Source organism: Giraffa tippelskirchi, chromosome 4 (genome assembly GCF_054371585.1).
Source record: "Giraffa tippelskirchi isolate mGirTip1 chromosome 4, T2T-mGirTip1v1.2.pri, whole genome shotgun sequence".
In the NCBI taxonomy this organism is placed as follows: domain Eukaryota; kingdom Metazoa; phylum Chordata; class Mammalia; order Artiodactyla; family Giraffidae; genus Giraffa; species Giraffa tippelskirchi.
The window spans coordinates 42773169-42790855 of NC_137278.1; the positions used below are offsets into that span (position 1 = coordinate 42773169).

General features: G+C 41.4%; 1 protein-coding gene and 1 long non-coding RNA gene across 9 annotated transcripts in view; both read right to left on the reverse strand.

Annotated features, from left to right (window-relative positions):
- The window catches only part of UGP2 (UDP-glucose pyrophosphorylase 2), a 58256-nt gene extending 42165 nt beyond the window's left edge, over positions 1–16091 (reverse strand). For 2 of the 8 annotated variants that reach the window (XM_081588380.1, XM_081588376.1), the window contains exon 1: positions 15853–16091. Coding sequence is in view for 2 of the 8 variants with exons in the window: in XM_081588379.1 (XP_081444505.1) it covers positions 14907–14925 (19 nt within the window). In the remaining 6 variants the exon portion in view is untranslated. Of the gene's footprint in view, positions 1–14567; positions 14702–14906 lie in introns of those variants that run through there. The other 6 variants (XM_081588379.1, XM_081588375.1, XM_081588382.1 and 3 more) reach the window with 3 other exon arrangements.
- LOC145544954 (uncharacterized) lies at positions 4242–14701 on the reverse strand. Its single transcript, XR_014081756.1, has 2 exons — positions 11337–14701; positions 4242–6416 (listed from the first exon to the last, which is right to left on the reverse strand). It is a non-coding gene; the product is annotated as an uncharacterized LOC145544954 (long non-coding RNA).
- Positions 16092–17687: the final 1596 nt, after the last annotated feature.

Consider the following 17687-nt stretch of genomic DNA (forward strand, 5'->3'; position numbering starts at 1 on the left):
ACCACACAATTGCACTCATCTCACATGCTAGTAAAGGAATGCTCAAAATTCTCCAAGCCAGGCTTCAGCAATACGTGAACCGTGAACTTCCAGATGTTCAAGCTGGTTTTAGAAAAGGCAGAGGAACCAGAGATCAAATTGCCAATATCCGCTGGATCATCGAAAAAGCAAGAGAGTTCCAGGAAAACATCTATTTCTGCTTTATTGACTATGCCAAAGCCTTTGACTGTGTGGATCACAATAAACTGTGGAAAATTCTGAAAGAGATGGGAATACCAGACCATCTGACCTGTCTCTTGAGAAACCTGTATGCAGGTCAGGAAGCAACAGTTAGAACTGGACATGGAACAACAGACTGGTTCCAAATAGGAAAAGGAGTACATCAAGGCTGTATATTGTCACCCTGCTTATTTAACTTATATGCAGAGTACATCATGAGAAACGCTGGGCTGGAAGAAACACAAGCTGGAATCAAGATTGCCAGGAGAAATATCAATAACCTCAGATATGCGGATGACACCACCCTTATGGCAGAAAGTGAAGAAGAACTAAAGGGCCTCTTGATGAAGGTGAAGGAGGAGAGTGAAAAAGTTGGCTTAAAGCTCAACGTTCAGAAAACTAAGATCATGGCATCTGGTCCCATCACTCCATGGGAAATAGATGGGGAAACAGTGGAAACAGTGTCAGACTTTACTTTTTTGGGCTCCAGAATCACCGCTGATGGTGACTGCAGCCATGAAATTAAAAGACGCTTCCTCCTTGGAAGGAAGGTTATGGCCAACCTAGATAGCATGTTTAAAAGCAGAGACATTACTTTGCCAACAAAAGTCCGTCTAGTCAAGGCTATGGTTTTTCCAGTGGTCATGTATGGATGTGAGAGTTGGACGGTGAAGAAAGCTGAGCGCCGCAGAATTGATGCTTTTGAACTGTGGTGTTGGAGAAGACTCTTGAGAGTCCCTTGGACTGCAAGGAGATCCAATCAATCTATCCTAAAAGAGATCAATCCTGGGTGTTCATTGGAAGGTCAGATGTTGAAGCTGAAGCTCCAATACTTTGGCCACCTCATGCGAAGGGTTGACTCATTGGAAAAGACCCTAATGCTGGGTAGGATTGGGGGCGGGAGGAGAAGGGGACAACGGAGGATGAGATGGTTGGATGGCATCACCGACTCGATGAACATGGGTTTGGGTAGACTCCGGGAGCTGGTGATGGACAGAGAGGCCTGGCGTGCTGCAATTCATGGGGTCGCAGAGAGTCGGACACGACTGAGCGACTGAACTGAACTGAACTGAACTGAATTCTTTACGAAAGATTTGGGGTTTCTAGTAGAACTTAGAAGCTTTCTTGGACCTAACATTCTCAAGTTACACTTCTGGCAATGGCAGCTGTGTTTCTAATGGAAGGTCAATTAAAGAATCCACTGACTAATACAAATTAGAACCTCCTAAGATGTGTTGTCCCTCCTCACTTCCCAACAATAGAGAATTGATCCCCCTCCACTTTAGATAGAGAGCATTTTAGGGACAAAACACTTCATTACCTCACTCATAAAATCAAGACATTTTCAGAGATGAGAGAGAGCATTTAATCTACCCTCAACATTTTACAAATGAGGAAACTGAGGTTAAAAAGTTAAATGACCTACCCAAGGTCACAGAGCAGGCTAATGCTGAAAACAAAGTCAGTTTATTTTGAGCCCAATTCCACCACAGTGAGGTAGAAATATCCTGCTCATTTCTTCCAACTAGTCTGGCTCTCTCTGATCTTTGGCACAAAATACCTAAGTAACATTCTCCTTCAAAAGCATTTCTATCAGAATGTCTTATCACAGGAAGCTCACATCAAACTGGGTTTATAACTATTGTCTTAGTTGACTTAATGACAATTTAGCCAACTGAGGATAGAACACGCAGTAGCTTTTTAGACGCCTTTCCCCTACCTCAATTTCTTAACTTTTCCCTGTTCATGAGTACTAAGATTTCAATATTATGGACTTCCCGCTATCCAAGTGGCGCCAAAAAAGCGGGGAGGGGAGGAAAAGGGGAGGAGGAAAGCAACAGAACTGAGAAGTATGAGATATTCAATCAAACAAATGATTGTTTTTGTTTCTTAATTCTGTTATTTCATTTTATCCATTTAAGCAACTAAGAAGTATATGTAATACCCTTCCCCTGACATCCTGATACTGACACAGACAAAACAACTTCACATTTCAAAGCAGAAAGCTAGCTTCACAGGGAACAGGCCAGAGAGAACACCAAGAGCAAGGAAGGTGAGGAGACCTCCCTCCTAGGCCACCTCCTATCACTCAGATCTGATTAGTCCTAACCTTCCTTGAAAATGCACAAGAAGTACCCAAAGTCATAGAACTGACGAGCTCACTTAAACCAGGAAATGCCCTGTGATCCAAATAAGCATAAAACTCGACGAATGCAGTGGCAATCAGAAATAAGCATGAATAAAGCTGAGGATGGGCTTCCTACGTAGCGCTAGTATTAAAGAACCCACCTGCCAATACAGTTTAGACTCAAGAGACATGGGTTTGATCTCTGGGTTGGGAAGATCCCCTGGAGGAGGGAATGGCAACCCACTCCAATATTCTTGCCTGGAAAGTCCCATGGACAGAGGACTCTGGTGGGCTACAGTCCATGGGGTTATACAGAGTTGGACACGACTGAAGCGACTTAGCACGCATGCACAAAGCTGAGGATATATGCTGACTAGATTTATGACCTGTTAAAGCTAACCAGCCTCTCCTGGGCTCTTACTGCAGTCCTTTAAACTCAGCTGTTCATGAATATTCCTCTTAAAAAAACTCTTCTTCTGTGGATTCAGGTACCCAGTATTATCCTATCATCTCCTATCTCTTATTATAACCATGTCTCAATTTCCACAACTGGCTCCTCCTTTCTTCTCCTACTCTGTGGGTTTCTAAAGATTCTGTTCCCCGACTATTTTCTCCCTCATTTGTTCCCTTATTGATCTCCTTACTGATAACTCCCAAATACATGCCTCTCATCCTGATCTTTTTCCTTGAGCTTCAGGTTAACATTCCCTACCACCTTCTAGACCTTTTGCACCTGGACACCCAGTTGGGTACCTCAAACTCAACATGTCCAAAACCAAACTCATCATCTAAACTAAATTCATCTCCCTGCCCCGGCCCTCCATGGCATTGACATTCTGCCAGTCACTGGTAGGTGACCTAGAAACCTCAGTCACAGTTGGCTCGTCTTTCCTTTTTCCTCACATTACATCCAAATCCAATACCAAACTTAACTGAATCATTACCATTCCATTCATTGCTTTTAATTCCTACTGCTGCGACCTTAATTTCACTCTCTTGGTCATGATGACAATAGTTTTCTAACTAGTCAACCCATCTGTCACTCTAATCCGGTGATACCAGGCAGAATGGATTTGTTCTCCTAAAACTGCAACTCTAACTATATCACTTCTCTTCTCCATTTGGTGGGGTTTTCACTTGATGGAAAAGAAATACAAATTCCCAAGCCAGGCACATGTTAAAAAGCCAAGCTGAAGTACTTTTTTTGAGTAGCCAAAGCTAATGAAAGTGCTCAAGAAGAAAGCCTAAAGGTTCCAAGTTCCTGTTTCAATAGTACTTCTAAAACCTCAATATGCATACAGATCACCTGGAGGGCTTGTTAAAACCGATTTCTGGGCAAGTTCCCAGAGATTCTGATTCTGGGTCTGGTGTGAGGAGATTTGCATTTCTAATAACTGAATGCTGCTACTATTGCCTTGAGTAGTTCTGATATATATTATACTCCAATTATCTGAACATGTTTGTAGCAGCCCTGCACATCAATGGTCTTCCTACCCCAATGCTATTCTGGTCACCTATTCTCTGTCTCAAGGTCTTCAAACATGGCACTAGGCCCAGACTGGTTGAAAGCCTTCCCAAGGATTGGTTTAAATGTCAAACATAAAATGATTCTGGCCAGTGAGCCTCAAACATATAGTTTTCCAAAGAACTTTGGATAAAGGCATTCCTCACTGAAAGAACAGAAACCTGAGAAAAATGAGTATGTGTCTACCCTTCACCTTGGGTTTCTTCTGATATTTAGTGACTCTGAAGAAAGCTGACCCAAGAATGAGGCAAACATACTTAAAAGGACAGAAGGAAGAAAAGACTGATGCTGCTTTGTATTGAATTAAACAACTCTGGAACATCCCACTTCAAGTCTCTCATTTTTTTTTTTAAGCCAACTGAGTCGGTATTTTTCTGCTGTATAAAATTAAAAACATCCTAACTATTGTTAAGACTGTTCCAAAACACATATCTCAAGTGTCATTCAACACTTTTAGAGAAGAGTGGGCAGAAATGAGGAGGAAAAAATAGAAATTAAAGGCCCAGTTGTGAATTCCAAAATCATAACAATAATCCCAACAACTGGGAAACCTCTCTGATCTCTCAGATCCCCAAAGCTCAAACTCTGTGTGACCTGAATAGTGTCTGCTATTGTCGGGGGTGGCACTCCTAGAGTTTTAGGTAGTAAGTAGCTTCTGAACATTCAAAAAGGTCCCCCTTTCTACCCTAAATCTGCTATGTGGAGGTTTTAATCTGTACTGTATCGAACACGTATTAAAAACCCCCAAAACTAATTCTTTGCTGAGATGTCTGTCTGTAGCACTGTAATGGTTTGAATAGCCAATAATGTATCATTTGTCAGTGTTTAATTTAAATGTAACCTCTTCCTAGAAACCTGTCTAAGCACAGTTGCCCATCATGTTTTCACTTGGTAGATCCTTGAACCTCCCCTTTATGATATCATATTTTCTGGATTTATTCAATGTATATCTTACATCCAATCTTACAAAATATCCAACATATCATATATATTTTGTTCACCTCTGTAATCCCAATGTATTCTTAAAACAGAGCTAGAAACATAGCAGATTCTCAAGTAATGTTTATTAAATCAATGAGTAAGAGTCTATTATGATACAACTATGTCTGGGTATAATGATGTTAGGGTCCAGTCCAGCAGAAGTAGTACCTGGTAAGATCAAAGAGACAGTGTTCAAGAGCCACGATTTCTGGTCATGGAGAAGAAGGGCTAAGAAAAGTATGGACAGTGTCTTGAGTACTTGAAGTCCCTAAGGTTTCTCAAGTAGAGACTGATTTATCAGGCAGTTTCAGGGATGTGGTCAAAGAAATTTCAAACTTGTAGGCCTAGACAAAATGATCGCTAAATTTTTTTCAATTCTTTATTATTATGTATGTCACTGTAATGTTTTCACTAACTTTAGAGATTAAACAAAAGTGGGTAATGTATATATTTTAGTTTAGCTTAATTCAGGAAAAATATGGAAAAATAAAGTCCATGTCATTCAATCATAAAGAAAAATCAATTAGTTGTTTATACAACTTTATCTGATCTTTTAGTATTAAAAGTATTGTATTTTAAATTTTAATCTTTTAGTATTGATTATTTTATATTATAAACTATGATTGTTTACATTTGCAAAGATTTTTAAATGACTCAGCCACGTATATCCTAACACGTGCACAGGTAAAAGCCATATGAATGCTATAAATGAGTTTTAACAAAAATGAAAAGGTACCAACCAGGCTTTTGAGAACTGTTCTAGCACCAGATATGCAGAGCTACTTGATTATCAAGATTTTTGTTAATCATGCATTGCTTGCTTAAAATTTTTTTAACTGTTAGAATTTATACATAAATCAGATTTCTCATTAATAATTACGCTTAACCTTGCTCTCATACAACACAGTAGGTCTTAAAACTAAAAACAACAACAACAAAAAAACCACACAGCAACTAAAAATCAAAAGAAAAAACCAGAAAATATCATTTCTGGAAAATAGAACATTCAGGAGAGATGTGCCAACTAGTTAAATAACATCACTTGGCATCAAGTTTTATGGATGGTAAGTGGCCTATCACACCCATATGTTGAGAGGACAGTAAAGGGATACAGTATAAAACCACCATAAAGGACTAAAAAATGATTTGGTAGGCTTGCCCTATAATTTGATATATGTACATTTAGATAAAAATTTTAACCTTGGAAAGGCTTTAAGGTCAGTTCAGTTCAGTTCAGTTCAGTCGCTCAATTGTGTCTGACTCTTTGCGACCCCATGAACTGCAGCATGCCAGGCCTCCCTGTCCATCACCAACTCCCCGAGTCTACCCAAACCCATGTCCATCGAGTCGGTGATGCCATCCAACCATCTCATCTTCTGTTGTTCCCTCCTCCTACTGCCTTCAATCTTTCCCAGCATCAGAGTCTTTTCCAATGAGTCAGCTCTTCACATCAGGTGGCCAAAGTATTGGAGTTTCAGCTTCAATATCAATCCTTCCAATGAACACCCAGGACTGATCTCCTTTAGGATGGACTGGTTGGATCTCCTTGCAGTCCAAGGAACTCTCAAGAGTCTTCTCCAACACCACAGTTCAAAAGCATCAATTCTTCGGTGCTCAGCTTTCTTTATAGTCCAGCTCTCACATCCATACATGACTACTGGAAAAACCATAGCCTTGACTAGACGGACCTTTGTTGGGAAAGTAGTCTCTGCTTTTTAATATGCTGTCTAGGTTGGTCATGACTTTCCTTCCAAGGAGTAAGCGTCTTTTAAGTTCATGGCTGTAATCACCATCTGCAGTGATTTTGGAGCCCAGAAAAATAAAGACAGCCACTGTTTCCCCATCTATTTGCCATGGGACTGGATGCCATGATCTTAGTTTTCTGAACGTTGAGCTTTAAGCCAACTTTTTCACTCTCCTCTTTCACTTTCATCAAGAGGCTGTTTAGTTCTTCTTCACTTTCTGCCATAAGGGTGGTGTCATCTGCATATGTGAGGTTATTGATATTTCTCCCAGCAATCTTGAGTCCAGCTTGTGCTTCCTCCAGCCCAGAGGTTCTCACGATGTACTCTGCATATAAGTTAAATAAGCAGGGGGACAATATACAGCCTTGACGTACTCCTTTTCCTATTTCGAACCAATCTGTTGTTTCATGTCAAGTTCTAACTGTTGCTTCCTGACCTGCATACAGGTTTCTCAAGAGGCAGGTCAGATGGTCTGGTATTCCCATCTCTTTCAGAATTTTCCACAGTTTATTGTGATCCACACAGTCAAAGGCTTTGGCATAGTCAATAAAGCAGAAATAGATGTTTTTCTGGAACTCTCTTGCTTTTTCGATGATCCAAAGGATGTTGGCAATCTGATCCTTGGTTCCTCTGCCTTTTCTAAAACCAGCTTGAACATCTGGAAGTTCACAGTTCACGTATTGTTAAAGCCTGGCTTGGAGAATTTTGAGCATTACTTTACTAGGGTGTGAGATGAGTGCAATTGTGTGGTAGTTTGAGCATTCTTTGGCATTGCCTCTCTTAGGGATTGGAATGAAAACTGACGTTTTCCAGTCCTATGGCCACTGCTGAGTTTTCCAAATTTGCTGATACATTGAGTGCAGCACTTTCACAGCATCATCTTTTAGGATTTGAAATAGCTCAACTGGATGAGTCTAATTCCCTTGAAGATGAAACAGGGCCCTAGAGATGCTGATGTGCCAAAGGACACAGTGGCAGTGACAACCAGAAATCCCAACCCTGCTGCCTGGTGCCCTGCTTCTCTTTCCTGGAGGAAGTTCTCCCCTTTCTCTGTTACAGTGTGTTTGTTTACGTGGCTTGCCACCTCCAGCTTGTATGCCACCAAATCTGAAGGAAAACTGGCAAAAATTCAAATATCTCTATTAAGTGAGGTTACTGCATAAGGTGAAAAATGAAAAACTACACATCAGAATTAACATTCTCTTGTGCTCTTCAACTTTTCCTTCTACACTGTTTATTTTCTGGGCACTGAAAAATTGAACAAAGCTTTTTATGTACTCTATAAATATTTTATTACCAGGACTAAGCATTTTACCATTGGCATAAATGAACCTGCAAATGAACCCACAGTGCAGAACTGTGTTACTCTGTTTTCCTGCACTCTTTGGAAGTTTTAAAATTCTAGGTAGGGTTATAACATAAATGAAAATCACATGAGCCTTTGCCAGGGCCAGAGAGAAACACAAACTTCAATTACCTTTGTGGCCAAAGAGCAAGTAGAACCACTGTTAAACGGAGTGTCCCCTAGAATAGCATTTTTTACAATTTGAAGACTAACAATTAAACAGTAGACTGAGCATAATGAATATGTACATGAATATAACGAATAGTGTTTTGTTTTTTTTTTAAGATACAAGTTAAAAAATCACAGAGAAACATGGAACTCTCTTGATTTATACAGAAAAACTAACAAGCATCTAGCAAAGCTTGGAAAACAAAACATTTTGTTGTTTATATAAGTAACTAAGACGACAACAGTCAATTTCTCCGTGGCTCTCAAAAACAATCCTTACTTGTCAAAATGGTTTTGGGGGCACAGTCAATTTCATTTGGCAATGACTGAGAAAAACAATGGGACTGTTGGCAGAGGCAGAATTTGAGTCCTAGACAATTACTGTGCAACAAACTAAAGGAGATGCCTGCACCACCAGTCGAGAGAATTGGGAAACAGATTTCAAATGGAGCATTATCCCCCTTTTCACACCTAAACCCAACCAAAAAACACATAAAGTTTAATTTTCTTTCAATAGTTTAGCAACCCAACTTGCAAAGAATTTACTAAGCTATTAATAGAAAGATGCATGCCTGGTGGTAGAATTTTAGAGATCTAAGACATATGGTTTCAATTAATAGTCACTGTGCCTGGGACAAGCCATCAAATTACCCAAGACCAAGATGTCCAAAATTCAAATACCATTACGCCAAGTTCAAAACATGATAGTTCAGAAATGAAACTGTAAGCTGTGACAAAGGACACAGTCTAGAAATAGTCCCAAGCAATCAAAAGGGTGGAAAGTGAATCACATTTCCACATTCACTAAATCCCAAATTTTCAGAGATCTCCCCCACAATTTTATTCTAATATCACTGGGATTTTCTCCACCAGCATAAATTCTGGATATCAGGATGAATCATGTTACACAAGGTTAATACAGTCAACTCTTAATTATTCATATTTACAGATAATCCAGAGTTAAACTTTCAAATACTTGTTTATACTAACTTCAGAAATGGAGAGATCTGACTTTGGGAACTCCTAATACCTGTACTTCCACAAAAAGTACCAAATTCAACTTGGTGGAAGCTAGAAAATTACAGTATATTATTCTTTGACTCAGAACATTTTTATTACAAGGCCAACTAATATTCCTCAAACAAATAAGTATCTTTTAATCAAAGTCACTACAATTCACAAGTTACTAGAATTTTCTATGAAGGAAAATAAATACAGAGAGAATGGAAAGTGAGTATGAACTGTGAAAGTGAACTATTAGTATGTACAAGAAAACTGTGACATAATATTACAAAATTAATAGTTTGTAACTGGGCCACCAGGGAAGCCCAAGAATACTACAGTGGGAAGCCTATCACTTCTCCAGGGGATCTTCCAGCCCTAGGAAAACAAACCGGGGTATCCTACATTGCAGGCGGATTCTTTACCAACTGAGCTACCAGGGAAGCCTTAATATTACAAAATTAACATTGTAATTTCCTTTTAAAGCTATTTTTCAATTTATCTTCAGAATATTAAAATGGCACCTCCAAGAAGTATACCAGTTAATATTTCTTATTTCTCTAATGTCCAATTTCTTTTCTTCATGAGTGCTCAGCTCAGGTGTGTCCGACTCTTGCCACCCTATGGACTGTAGGCCTCCAAGCTCCTCTGTCCACGGGATCTTCGAGGCAAGAATACTAGAGTGGGTCGCCATTTCCTCCTCCAGGGGATCTTCCTCACCCATGGATCAAACTTGTGTCTCCTGCATTGGCAGGTGGATTCTTTACCACTGAGCCACCTGGTAGACTCTTACAAATGAAAATCATCCATTTTACTGGAAGAAAGACCCAGTTATCAAAATCACCCATTTTACTGGAACAAACATGATCCGACCAAGATCCACATTAGAAAACAAAGAGTTTTCATTAGTACAACTCTTTGAATTTCTTTTAATTTTTCATGTATAACTGTGACTATGAATTTAACTAAATCCTTCTCTTTCTAGAGCAACATAGTGAATGCTAAGCTACATCATTAAAAAATGAGAAGTGTGCCATAATCACTGCTTTGCCACCTCTAGTCTTGCCTCAAATCCACGCCACAACCTCCCTGGGCTGAAAACATCCTAGTCATCTAAATAGTCAGCTACAGGCTAAATTTGGTCTCAGGATTTGATTAGAACCAGGCCTAGGCCTGACCTCTACAACCAAGCCCCAGAATGCTTCTCACCCTGATGTTCATCTGAGACCCTTCCTGTTATAATTAGTTCAACTAATCTTCCCTGGCTAGCTGCCATTGACCAAACAAGAATCACCAAACTAAAGACACGAAAAGAGAATTCTAACAAATGGAAAAGTTGACATGCCTCAAATATTTTTTAAGTGACACAGAGGCACTCAAATGGCTTTCCCTGAAATAGAAGAAAGGACTTCAATTTAAGAATATTAAGGGACATTTTTATATAATTCAGATAGATTAATTGTTTTTTTCTTTTAAGTTCCTCTAGGTACTTTCCTGGTGGCCCAGAGGTTAAGGCTCTGTGCTTCCACTGCAGGAGCATGGGTTTGATCCCTGCTTGGGGAACTATGACCTGCATGCAGCATAGCCAAAAAAAATTTTTTTAATTAAAAAAAAAAGAAAGAAAGAAATGTTTCAAAGTTCCTCTAAGTTACAGTATAAGTACATAACACAGCCATAGTTGGCTAGATAACAATAGGCCCAGCACCATTTATAAGTTTCAAATCATGTATGGAGATTGCCCCGTAGCTCTCAGATCTTTTGGGAAGCCAAATTCCAAGTGGCACCCATTGACACACCTGGCAAAAGTCCTAGCTGCTGATGAACCAGCAGGTCACAGGAGGAGTTGTCACCTCCAACTATGACAAGTAGTAGATACATTTATTTCAGTTCAGTTCAGTTCAGTCGCTCAGTCGTGTCCGACTCTCTGCGACCCCATGAATTGCAGCACGCCAGGCCTCTCTGTCCATCACCAACTCCCGGAGTCTACCCAAACCCATGTTCATCGAGTCAGTGATGCCATCCAACCATCTCATCCTCTGTCGTCCCCTTCTCCTCCCGCCCCCGATCCTACCCAGCATTAGGGTCTTTTCCAATGAGTCAACACTTCGCATGAGGTGGCCAAAGTACTGGAGCTTCAGCTTCAACATCAGACCTTCCAATGAACACCCAGGATTGATCTCTTTTAGGATGGATTGATTGGATCTCCTTGCATTTATTTAGTACTCAATCAAATAATAGTCACACTTATTTAGAATAGTTTGGGACCCTGCAACAACCCCTGGGATGAAGAAAACTAGCAAATGGAGATGTAATTTTACAGGCAGACAGAAGGTGACATGAGGGCAGAATACACCAACTAGGGAATTAAGCCAGAGATCCAATAAACAATCCTCCTATGAGAAGGAATCTTAAGTGCCTGAGGAACACAGACTTGACAGATGCCCAAAATAAGTTAAATCTTCTTTTGGCTGAGTATTACATATACTGAGAATTCTCCTACCTACTCACGTTAAATATTTTTATTAGTTGAACATTTCTACCTAATAACTTACAAAGTGCTTACGAATGGAGATACTTAGCATTCTTATAATGCACAATGCCTAGATTTGAGACAAGAGATTCAAGCCAAGTGTAGCAACCCAGATTCCAGGACATTTAAACATACGTGCACACAACACACAGGTATGATACCCAGATCTGTGCCCATCATAAGGGATACAAGAGAAATCCCAATATAGCATATTAGAAGAGCTCAAAATTTTGTTGTTGACTGGACTGAAACAAAAACTGCCACCAATTATGTATTCACATCACTGTTCAAGCTTTCCCCTCCAACTCCATACTTAAAAACTATACGTATCACCAAGTTGCTGGAGGCCTGAACACCAAAACTGGAATAGGAAAATAAAGAACTGTCATGGGTGACTTGTTCTGCTTCTGTTGGTGACATGTGGTTATATTTATGGTGGCAATGCTATCCAAAAAGCCATCATCGTTTTAAGAAAGGAAAGGAAAGTTTACTGGCCATCAAAATGCACTCACATAATTCGTCTCATTTCAGCGTCTCAAAAATCCTATGGCATAAGTGTTAATATCTAATGTTTATATAAGTATCAATAGAAATGAAGATCCAGAGGGATGGGATGGGGAGGGAGGTGGGAGGGGGGTCCAGGAAGGGGAACATATGTAAACCCATGGCTGATTCATGTCAATGTATGGCAAAAACTACTACAATATTGTAAAGTAATTAGCCCCCAACTAAAATAAAAAAAAAAAGAAAAAGAAAAAAAAAAAGAAATGAAGATTCAGAAAAGTTATGTGTCTATGATCACCTGTCAGTAACAGGATTCAAACCTAGGTCCGTCCTTTTACCTTTCTCAGCAATTATGTTAGAGGTGTTATTAATAAACTACAACCAAATGTGGGCTCAACTACTGAAAAAGTACATGAAAAGTGCTGCGTTTCTCATCCGTCATCTGTGACAGGTTCTTTCAGAGCATCCACCACTTCAAGACACTGTATTTCCCCCAGGGATATAATATTATTTTTGCCCACAGGGAACTAACTGTCTAGTTGGAGAAAGGAGCCATTGTTCCTGATAAGTTTTTAGCTTAGGAGGCAACAAAAGGTACTGGAGTGGACAAGGGTTTAGACACATTTATATACGAATTTCAGTGCTTACTAGCTGTGAACTTTGGATAAGATACTTTAATTTCATCACCTGTAAATATACTACCTCTCAGGGTTCTTGTGAAGCTTCAATGAGACAACATATGAAAACATCTTAGGGGCCTAATATTTGTCCATTCCTTTCCTTATAAAGTGGTACACGCTAAGTGTCAATCCACAGAAATATCAATAAGTACTACAGCAAAGATTAATTTCATCTACTACCAAAAAATTCAAAAACAAAAATCCGAACCCTTTTACTTAAAAAACTGATATGTGGAGACAATGGATTTATGTGTCAATAAAGTTTATCACTTATCACAGTAACGCACTTAATACACAGAGAATTTACCTTGAAGTACAAATTTAAACAATGATAAACAGGAGCAAAATCATGGTAAGTTTTTTTTCAGAGGGGAGAGGTGTGTCATCTTTTTGTGCAAAACTGTCAAATTTAAAAATGAAAACTACCATTTAGAGCAAAATTGGATGGCAAGTAAATGCAGTGTTGGATTGAATCATGGAAAGTCTAAGTCTGTAGTTCAGTTAATAGTAATGTTACTGGTGGTAATTTCTTAGTTTTGACATATGTGAGACTTTTTTACAAATCTAAAGGTATCCCAAGATAAAAAGTTTATTAAAAAAGAAAAAGTGGATGACAAGAGAAAGGAATAACAACATACCCAGGTATTATCACTTAGTATCTCCTGAAAGCAGTTAGTTAGCCATTAACAGCAAAAGATTTGACACCAATGTGCGGCACCCCTTCCGCAAGCTGCTCTAAACCGTAACAACAAGGAACATATGGAGTTTAATAATATCTCAATTTTTAAAAGAAGTGACTTGTCCACTTTTCTCTAGCATATTATTCCAATACTGGCTTTCTGGTAATTAAATGTTATCATTACAAAAACAAGCAAACTTCTGACAGTTACCTCTACTTTCTATTCTTGACTAAGACATTTATTCAGTCTGAACATAAGAAGCATCTTTCATCACATATAAAGCATAATATGAATTTAGAAGTTTAATGACAAGTAACATTTCTGAGCTTAGTGCTAAAGGCAGACAAGAATCTCATCTGTTTTCAAAATAACGCAGGCAGTCAAAGTCTCTTATTTTATCATACAAAACTCAAGAGTTAATCAAGTGATGTAAAACCTACTATGACATTTTTATGTCCAGGGCCAAATGATGGCCATTACTGACACAATTTTTTTTAAGTACATCTGCATTTATTGAGAGCCACATTAAGTGGTTGTGAACTTTACTAGCTGTGTTTTTAGCAAGATGGCTGAAGCTTTCATACTCTTGGGTCCTCAAAAAAAGGGTTTCCTTGCATACAGAGAAGGCAAATCCCATGCTACAAACTGATGACAGAGGTTTTAGGCAGCACCGATTTCAAAGTGTACACACACACATACACACACATAACATTACTGCTTAATTCAGTTGAGAGGCATTCTTTAAACCTTTTTCAAACACACAGGTAGAATTTAGAGAGCAACTTGCTAATTTCAGAGAAACCGTAATAATCTTTACAGATTTAAAAGAAGGGGAAAAAAAAAAAAAAACAGCAATGCAGCAAAGTCATTTCTTCTGCTGAAATGACCTCCAGCTTCTATGAGCTACTCCCTGTTTCGCAATAAATGAATCTGAGACTCAGACCACGTACACACAAACGGAGAAGCTGAGAACACTGAAGCTTCCCCAACCGTCCTGGCTAAACCCACCTGCCTTTCCTCAGCCCTCTTAGTTCCCCTTCCCGTCTGCACCCAGATTTACCTCGACTTCGACCACGAAAACAGAACAGGGATCAATCGGCAGCCAAAATCCTGTTTTATCATCATTTACAGCCACTATCCCGGGGAGCCAGGGTGCTACTAACCTGATTTCAGGGAGGCAGAACTAAATGCAGCAGAGTACAAGGGTAAAAATGATACGTTATCTGAAACGCCAACCCAGCAGCTCAAGACAGCTCAAATGTCAATTTAACGAAAAGGGTTTCGCAAACAGTATCTCAAATGAACATTTCCACTTCCAAACCACCCACCAACCTCTCCACTGCCGGTCCCCAAGTTCGGTACTGCTAGAGCAACCCGGGAGATAAGAAGCGTGTCTTACCTTGTACAAATCTCGACATTTTAGGGATTTATTAAAATACTCTGGCTTACAAATATAAAGATATTTAAATGTCTAGAGGAGTCAACGCTATAGAGGTCTTTCTTCCACTCCTGCTTTAACAAATGACGAATTCTTTCTTCTCTTCCTATGTTTGGCCACTTAGGAGAGTCTTGACTCAAAAAACTAAAACTGCCTCCAAAAAAAAAAAACTTAACCCCTTTCCCCACTTTCAAAAGACAGAAACTTGGTGCGACTGAGTCTGCTTGGAACTCCAGCCTACACTGCACCCCTAGGACGCTCCCGGAAAAGGTAAAATCACACGAACTTAAATTTCATCAATGAAAGAGGCGGATCTAGAGCGGCTTCACCGCCCCCGGGTCCCCACGCCCTAGGGGGCTGGACGGCCGCAGGCACTGGCGGGCCGCACCCCTACATCCCCTCCCCTTGCTGCCTTCCGGCCCCAGGACGGTTCCCGGGGAAACTCCGGCCAACAGCGGTCCCCGCCCCAGCAGGGATCCGGAGGAGGGGTAGGCCTGCTAAGGGGGGCGATGCAGTCATTTCTACTCGCTCAGAAACATCCCGGGACTTGGAGGCGCTAAGAATTCTGCGTGCCGGGGCCTCCAGACGCCAGCCTCCCGGCTGCGAGCTGCCGCGGCTTTTTCCCGGGAGGGGCCGAAAGCTACAGAGCCAAACCCCTCCCCCGCAGCGGACACTAGGGGGCCACCCGCGAGGGAAGAACCCGTGTGCCGCCCCGAATCTGAGGGACAGAAATCAGCCCCAACCCTCACACATTCTAGTTTCTTGGCCGAACCCCAAATTCGGCCTCCGGGGCCAAAGTGCAGGTTGAGTAGACGAGCTCTACAAGCCTCAGAAAGGGCAACACACTCGCCCTTAGAGTGGTGGGAAGCCCGCCCCGGCCCCTCCCCAAACCGCCACCGAGACCCACCTTCCTCTTCTTCCTTTAGCAGCTGGGAAACTGGGGGCGTTTATGGCGCCCCTGGAAGAAGATTCGCAGGCTGAGAGAATGTCACCTCTGAGGCACCCTTCTCTCTCCCCTCACAAATGCACACCTCGAGCCCCTCGCCAGTGGTCACAGGCCAGCTGCTAACCCTCTCCGTCCACCTAGCTGCGGGACTCCGACATCCAAAGCCCCCACTTTCTCCTAAACACCTCCCCTCCCCCTCCATTTGGAGCAGCCCCTTCAATGCGGAAATGTCCCCACCGCGCAGACAGACAGGAGCCTCCTCCAGTCAGGAGCCGAGGCGGGTTCAGGGCCTGGCCAATGAGACGCACGGAGGTGGCATCGGGTGGGGCGTCTGCGGCCTCAGGCAGCCCGGGGGAGCCGAAGCTGCGATGGGAGCTCCACTTCCTGCGGCTGAGCAAGGAGTGTTTCACCAGTACAACTCCCAGCCTTCCACAGATACTTTAGCAAGAGAGAGAACCTGAAGCACGATTGGTTATTTTCGTACTGCTTAAAAATGTTTCCGCTTACCAGAGATTGAAGATGGTTATGTACCGGGCGGATAGAGCCAGATCGCCCTCCGCCCCCCGCCCCCAAAAGCAACTACCCTGAGAGACCCCAGGCCCTTCTCAGTAAACACAAACTCTTCTCACACAGCTGATGTCGGGAGGGTGAAGATGTGGGGAGGGTTAAGGAATAAGCAGTTGGATGTGTGGTACTTATTAACAGGAGGAGAAATGTAGAGCATCGAAGAAAATGCCAAGTGAAGGCTCTCACACCAGATCTACCACCCCAGTTACTACTCCTACAGAGATTTTCGCTGTGCTAGACGGTTTACTTTTCTGATAAAAAGAGAAATGGCTTAGGTTACCCATCATGAGATGCTTACCTTTTAGTAGACTCTTGAAGTCCTCAAGGAAAGAGGATTTTAAAACCTAGAACGTTTGCAGTAACTCGGGGACTGCAAGAGGGCCCGCCCAACGCCGCTAAATCATACTTTGCCAACAAAGGTCCGTCTGGTCAAGGCTGTGGTTTTTCCAGTGGTCATGTATGGATGTGAGAGTTGGACTATAAAGAAAGCTGAGTGCAGAAGAATTAATGGTTTTGAACTGTGGTGTTGGAGAAGACTCTTGAGAGTCCCTTGGACTGCAAGGATATCCAGCTAGTGCATCCTAAAGGAGATCAGTCCTGGGTGTTCATTAGAAGGACTGATGTTGAAGCTGAAACTCCAATACTTTGGCCACCTGATGCAAAGAGCTGACTCATTGGAAAAGACCTTGATGCTGGGAAAGATTGAAGGCAGGAGGAGAAGGGAACAAAAGAGGATGAGATGATAGGATGGCATCACCGACTCAATGGACATGGGTTTGGGTGGACTCGGGGAGCTGGTGATGGACAGGGAGGCCTGGCGTGCTGCGGTTCATGGGGTTGCAAAGAGTCCGACACGACTGAGCGACTGAACTGAACTGAACTGATTGCCAACCCCACCTACCTGTATGATCCAGTGCGCCGGTCATTGGGTGTATCTCAGACTTCACAAGTCATGACTCAACCTGCCTGCAGTGGGACAAGTGAATTGTCAGCACTCTCTTAAGGTGCCTTCTATAAATCAAGTCATTCTAGAAGAGTTTGAGGTATTGGACAAAGTAATCAACCAAGGTAAGTGAGAGTTTTTAAATGACTCATTCTATAAACTATTCTTTTTAGTGCTGCATATTCCTATGGGGAATGTTACTGAAGTAACATAGAAAAAGCCAGTGATTCATTTGTCATACTGTAGAATGATAACCCTTGGTATTATATTTCTTCTGTGAAATCCA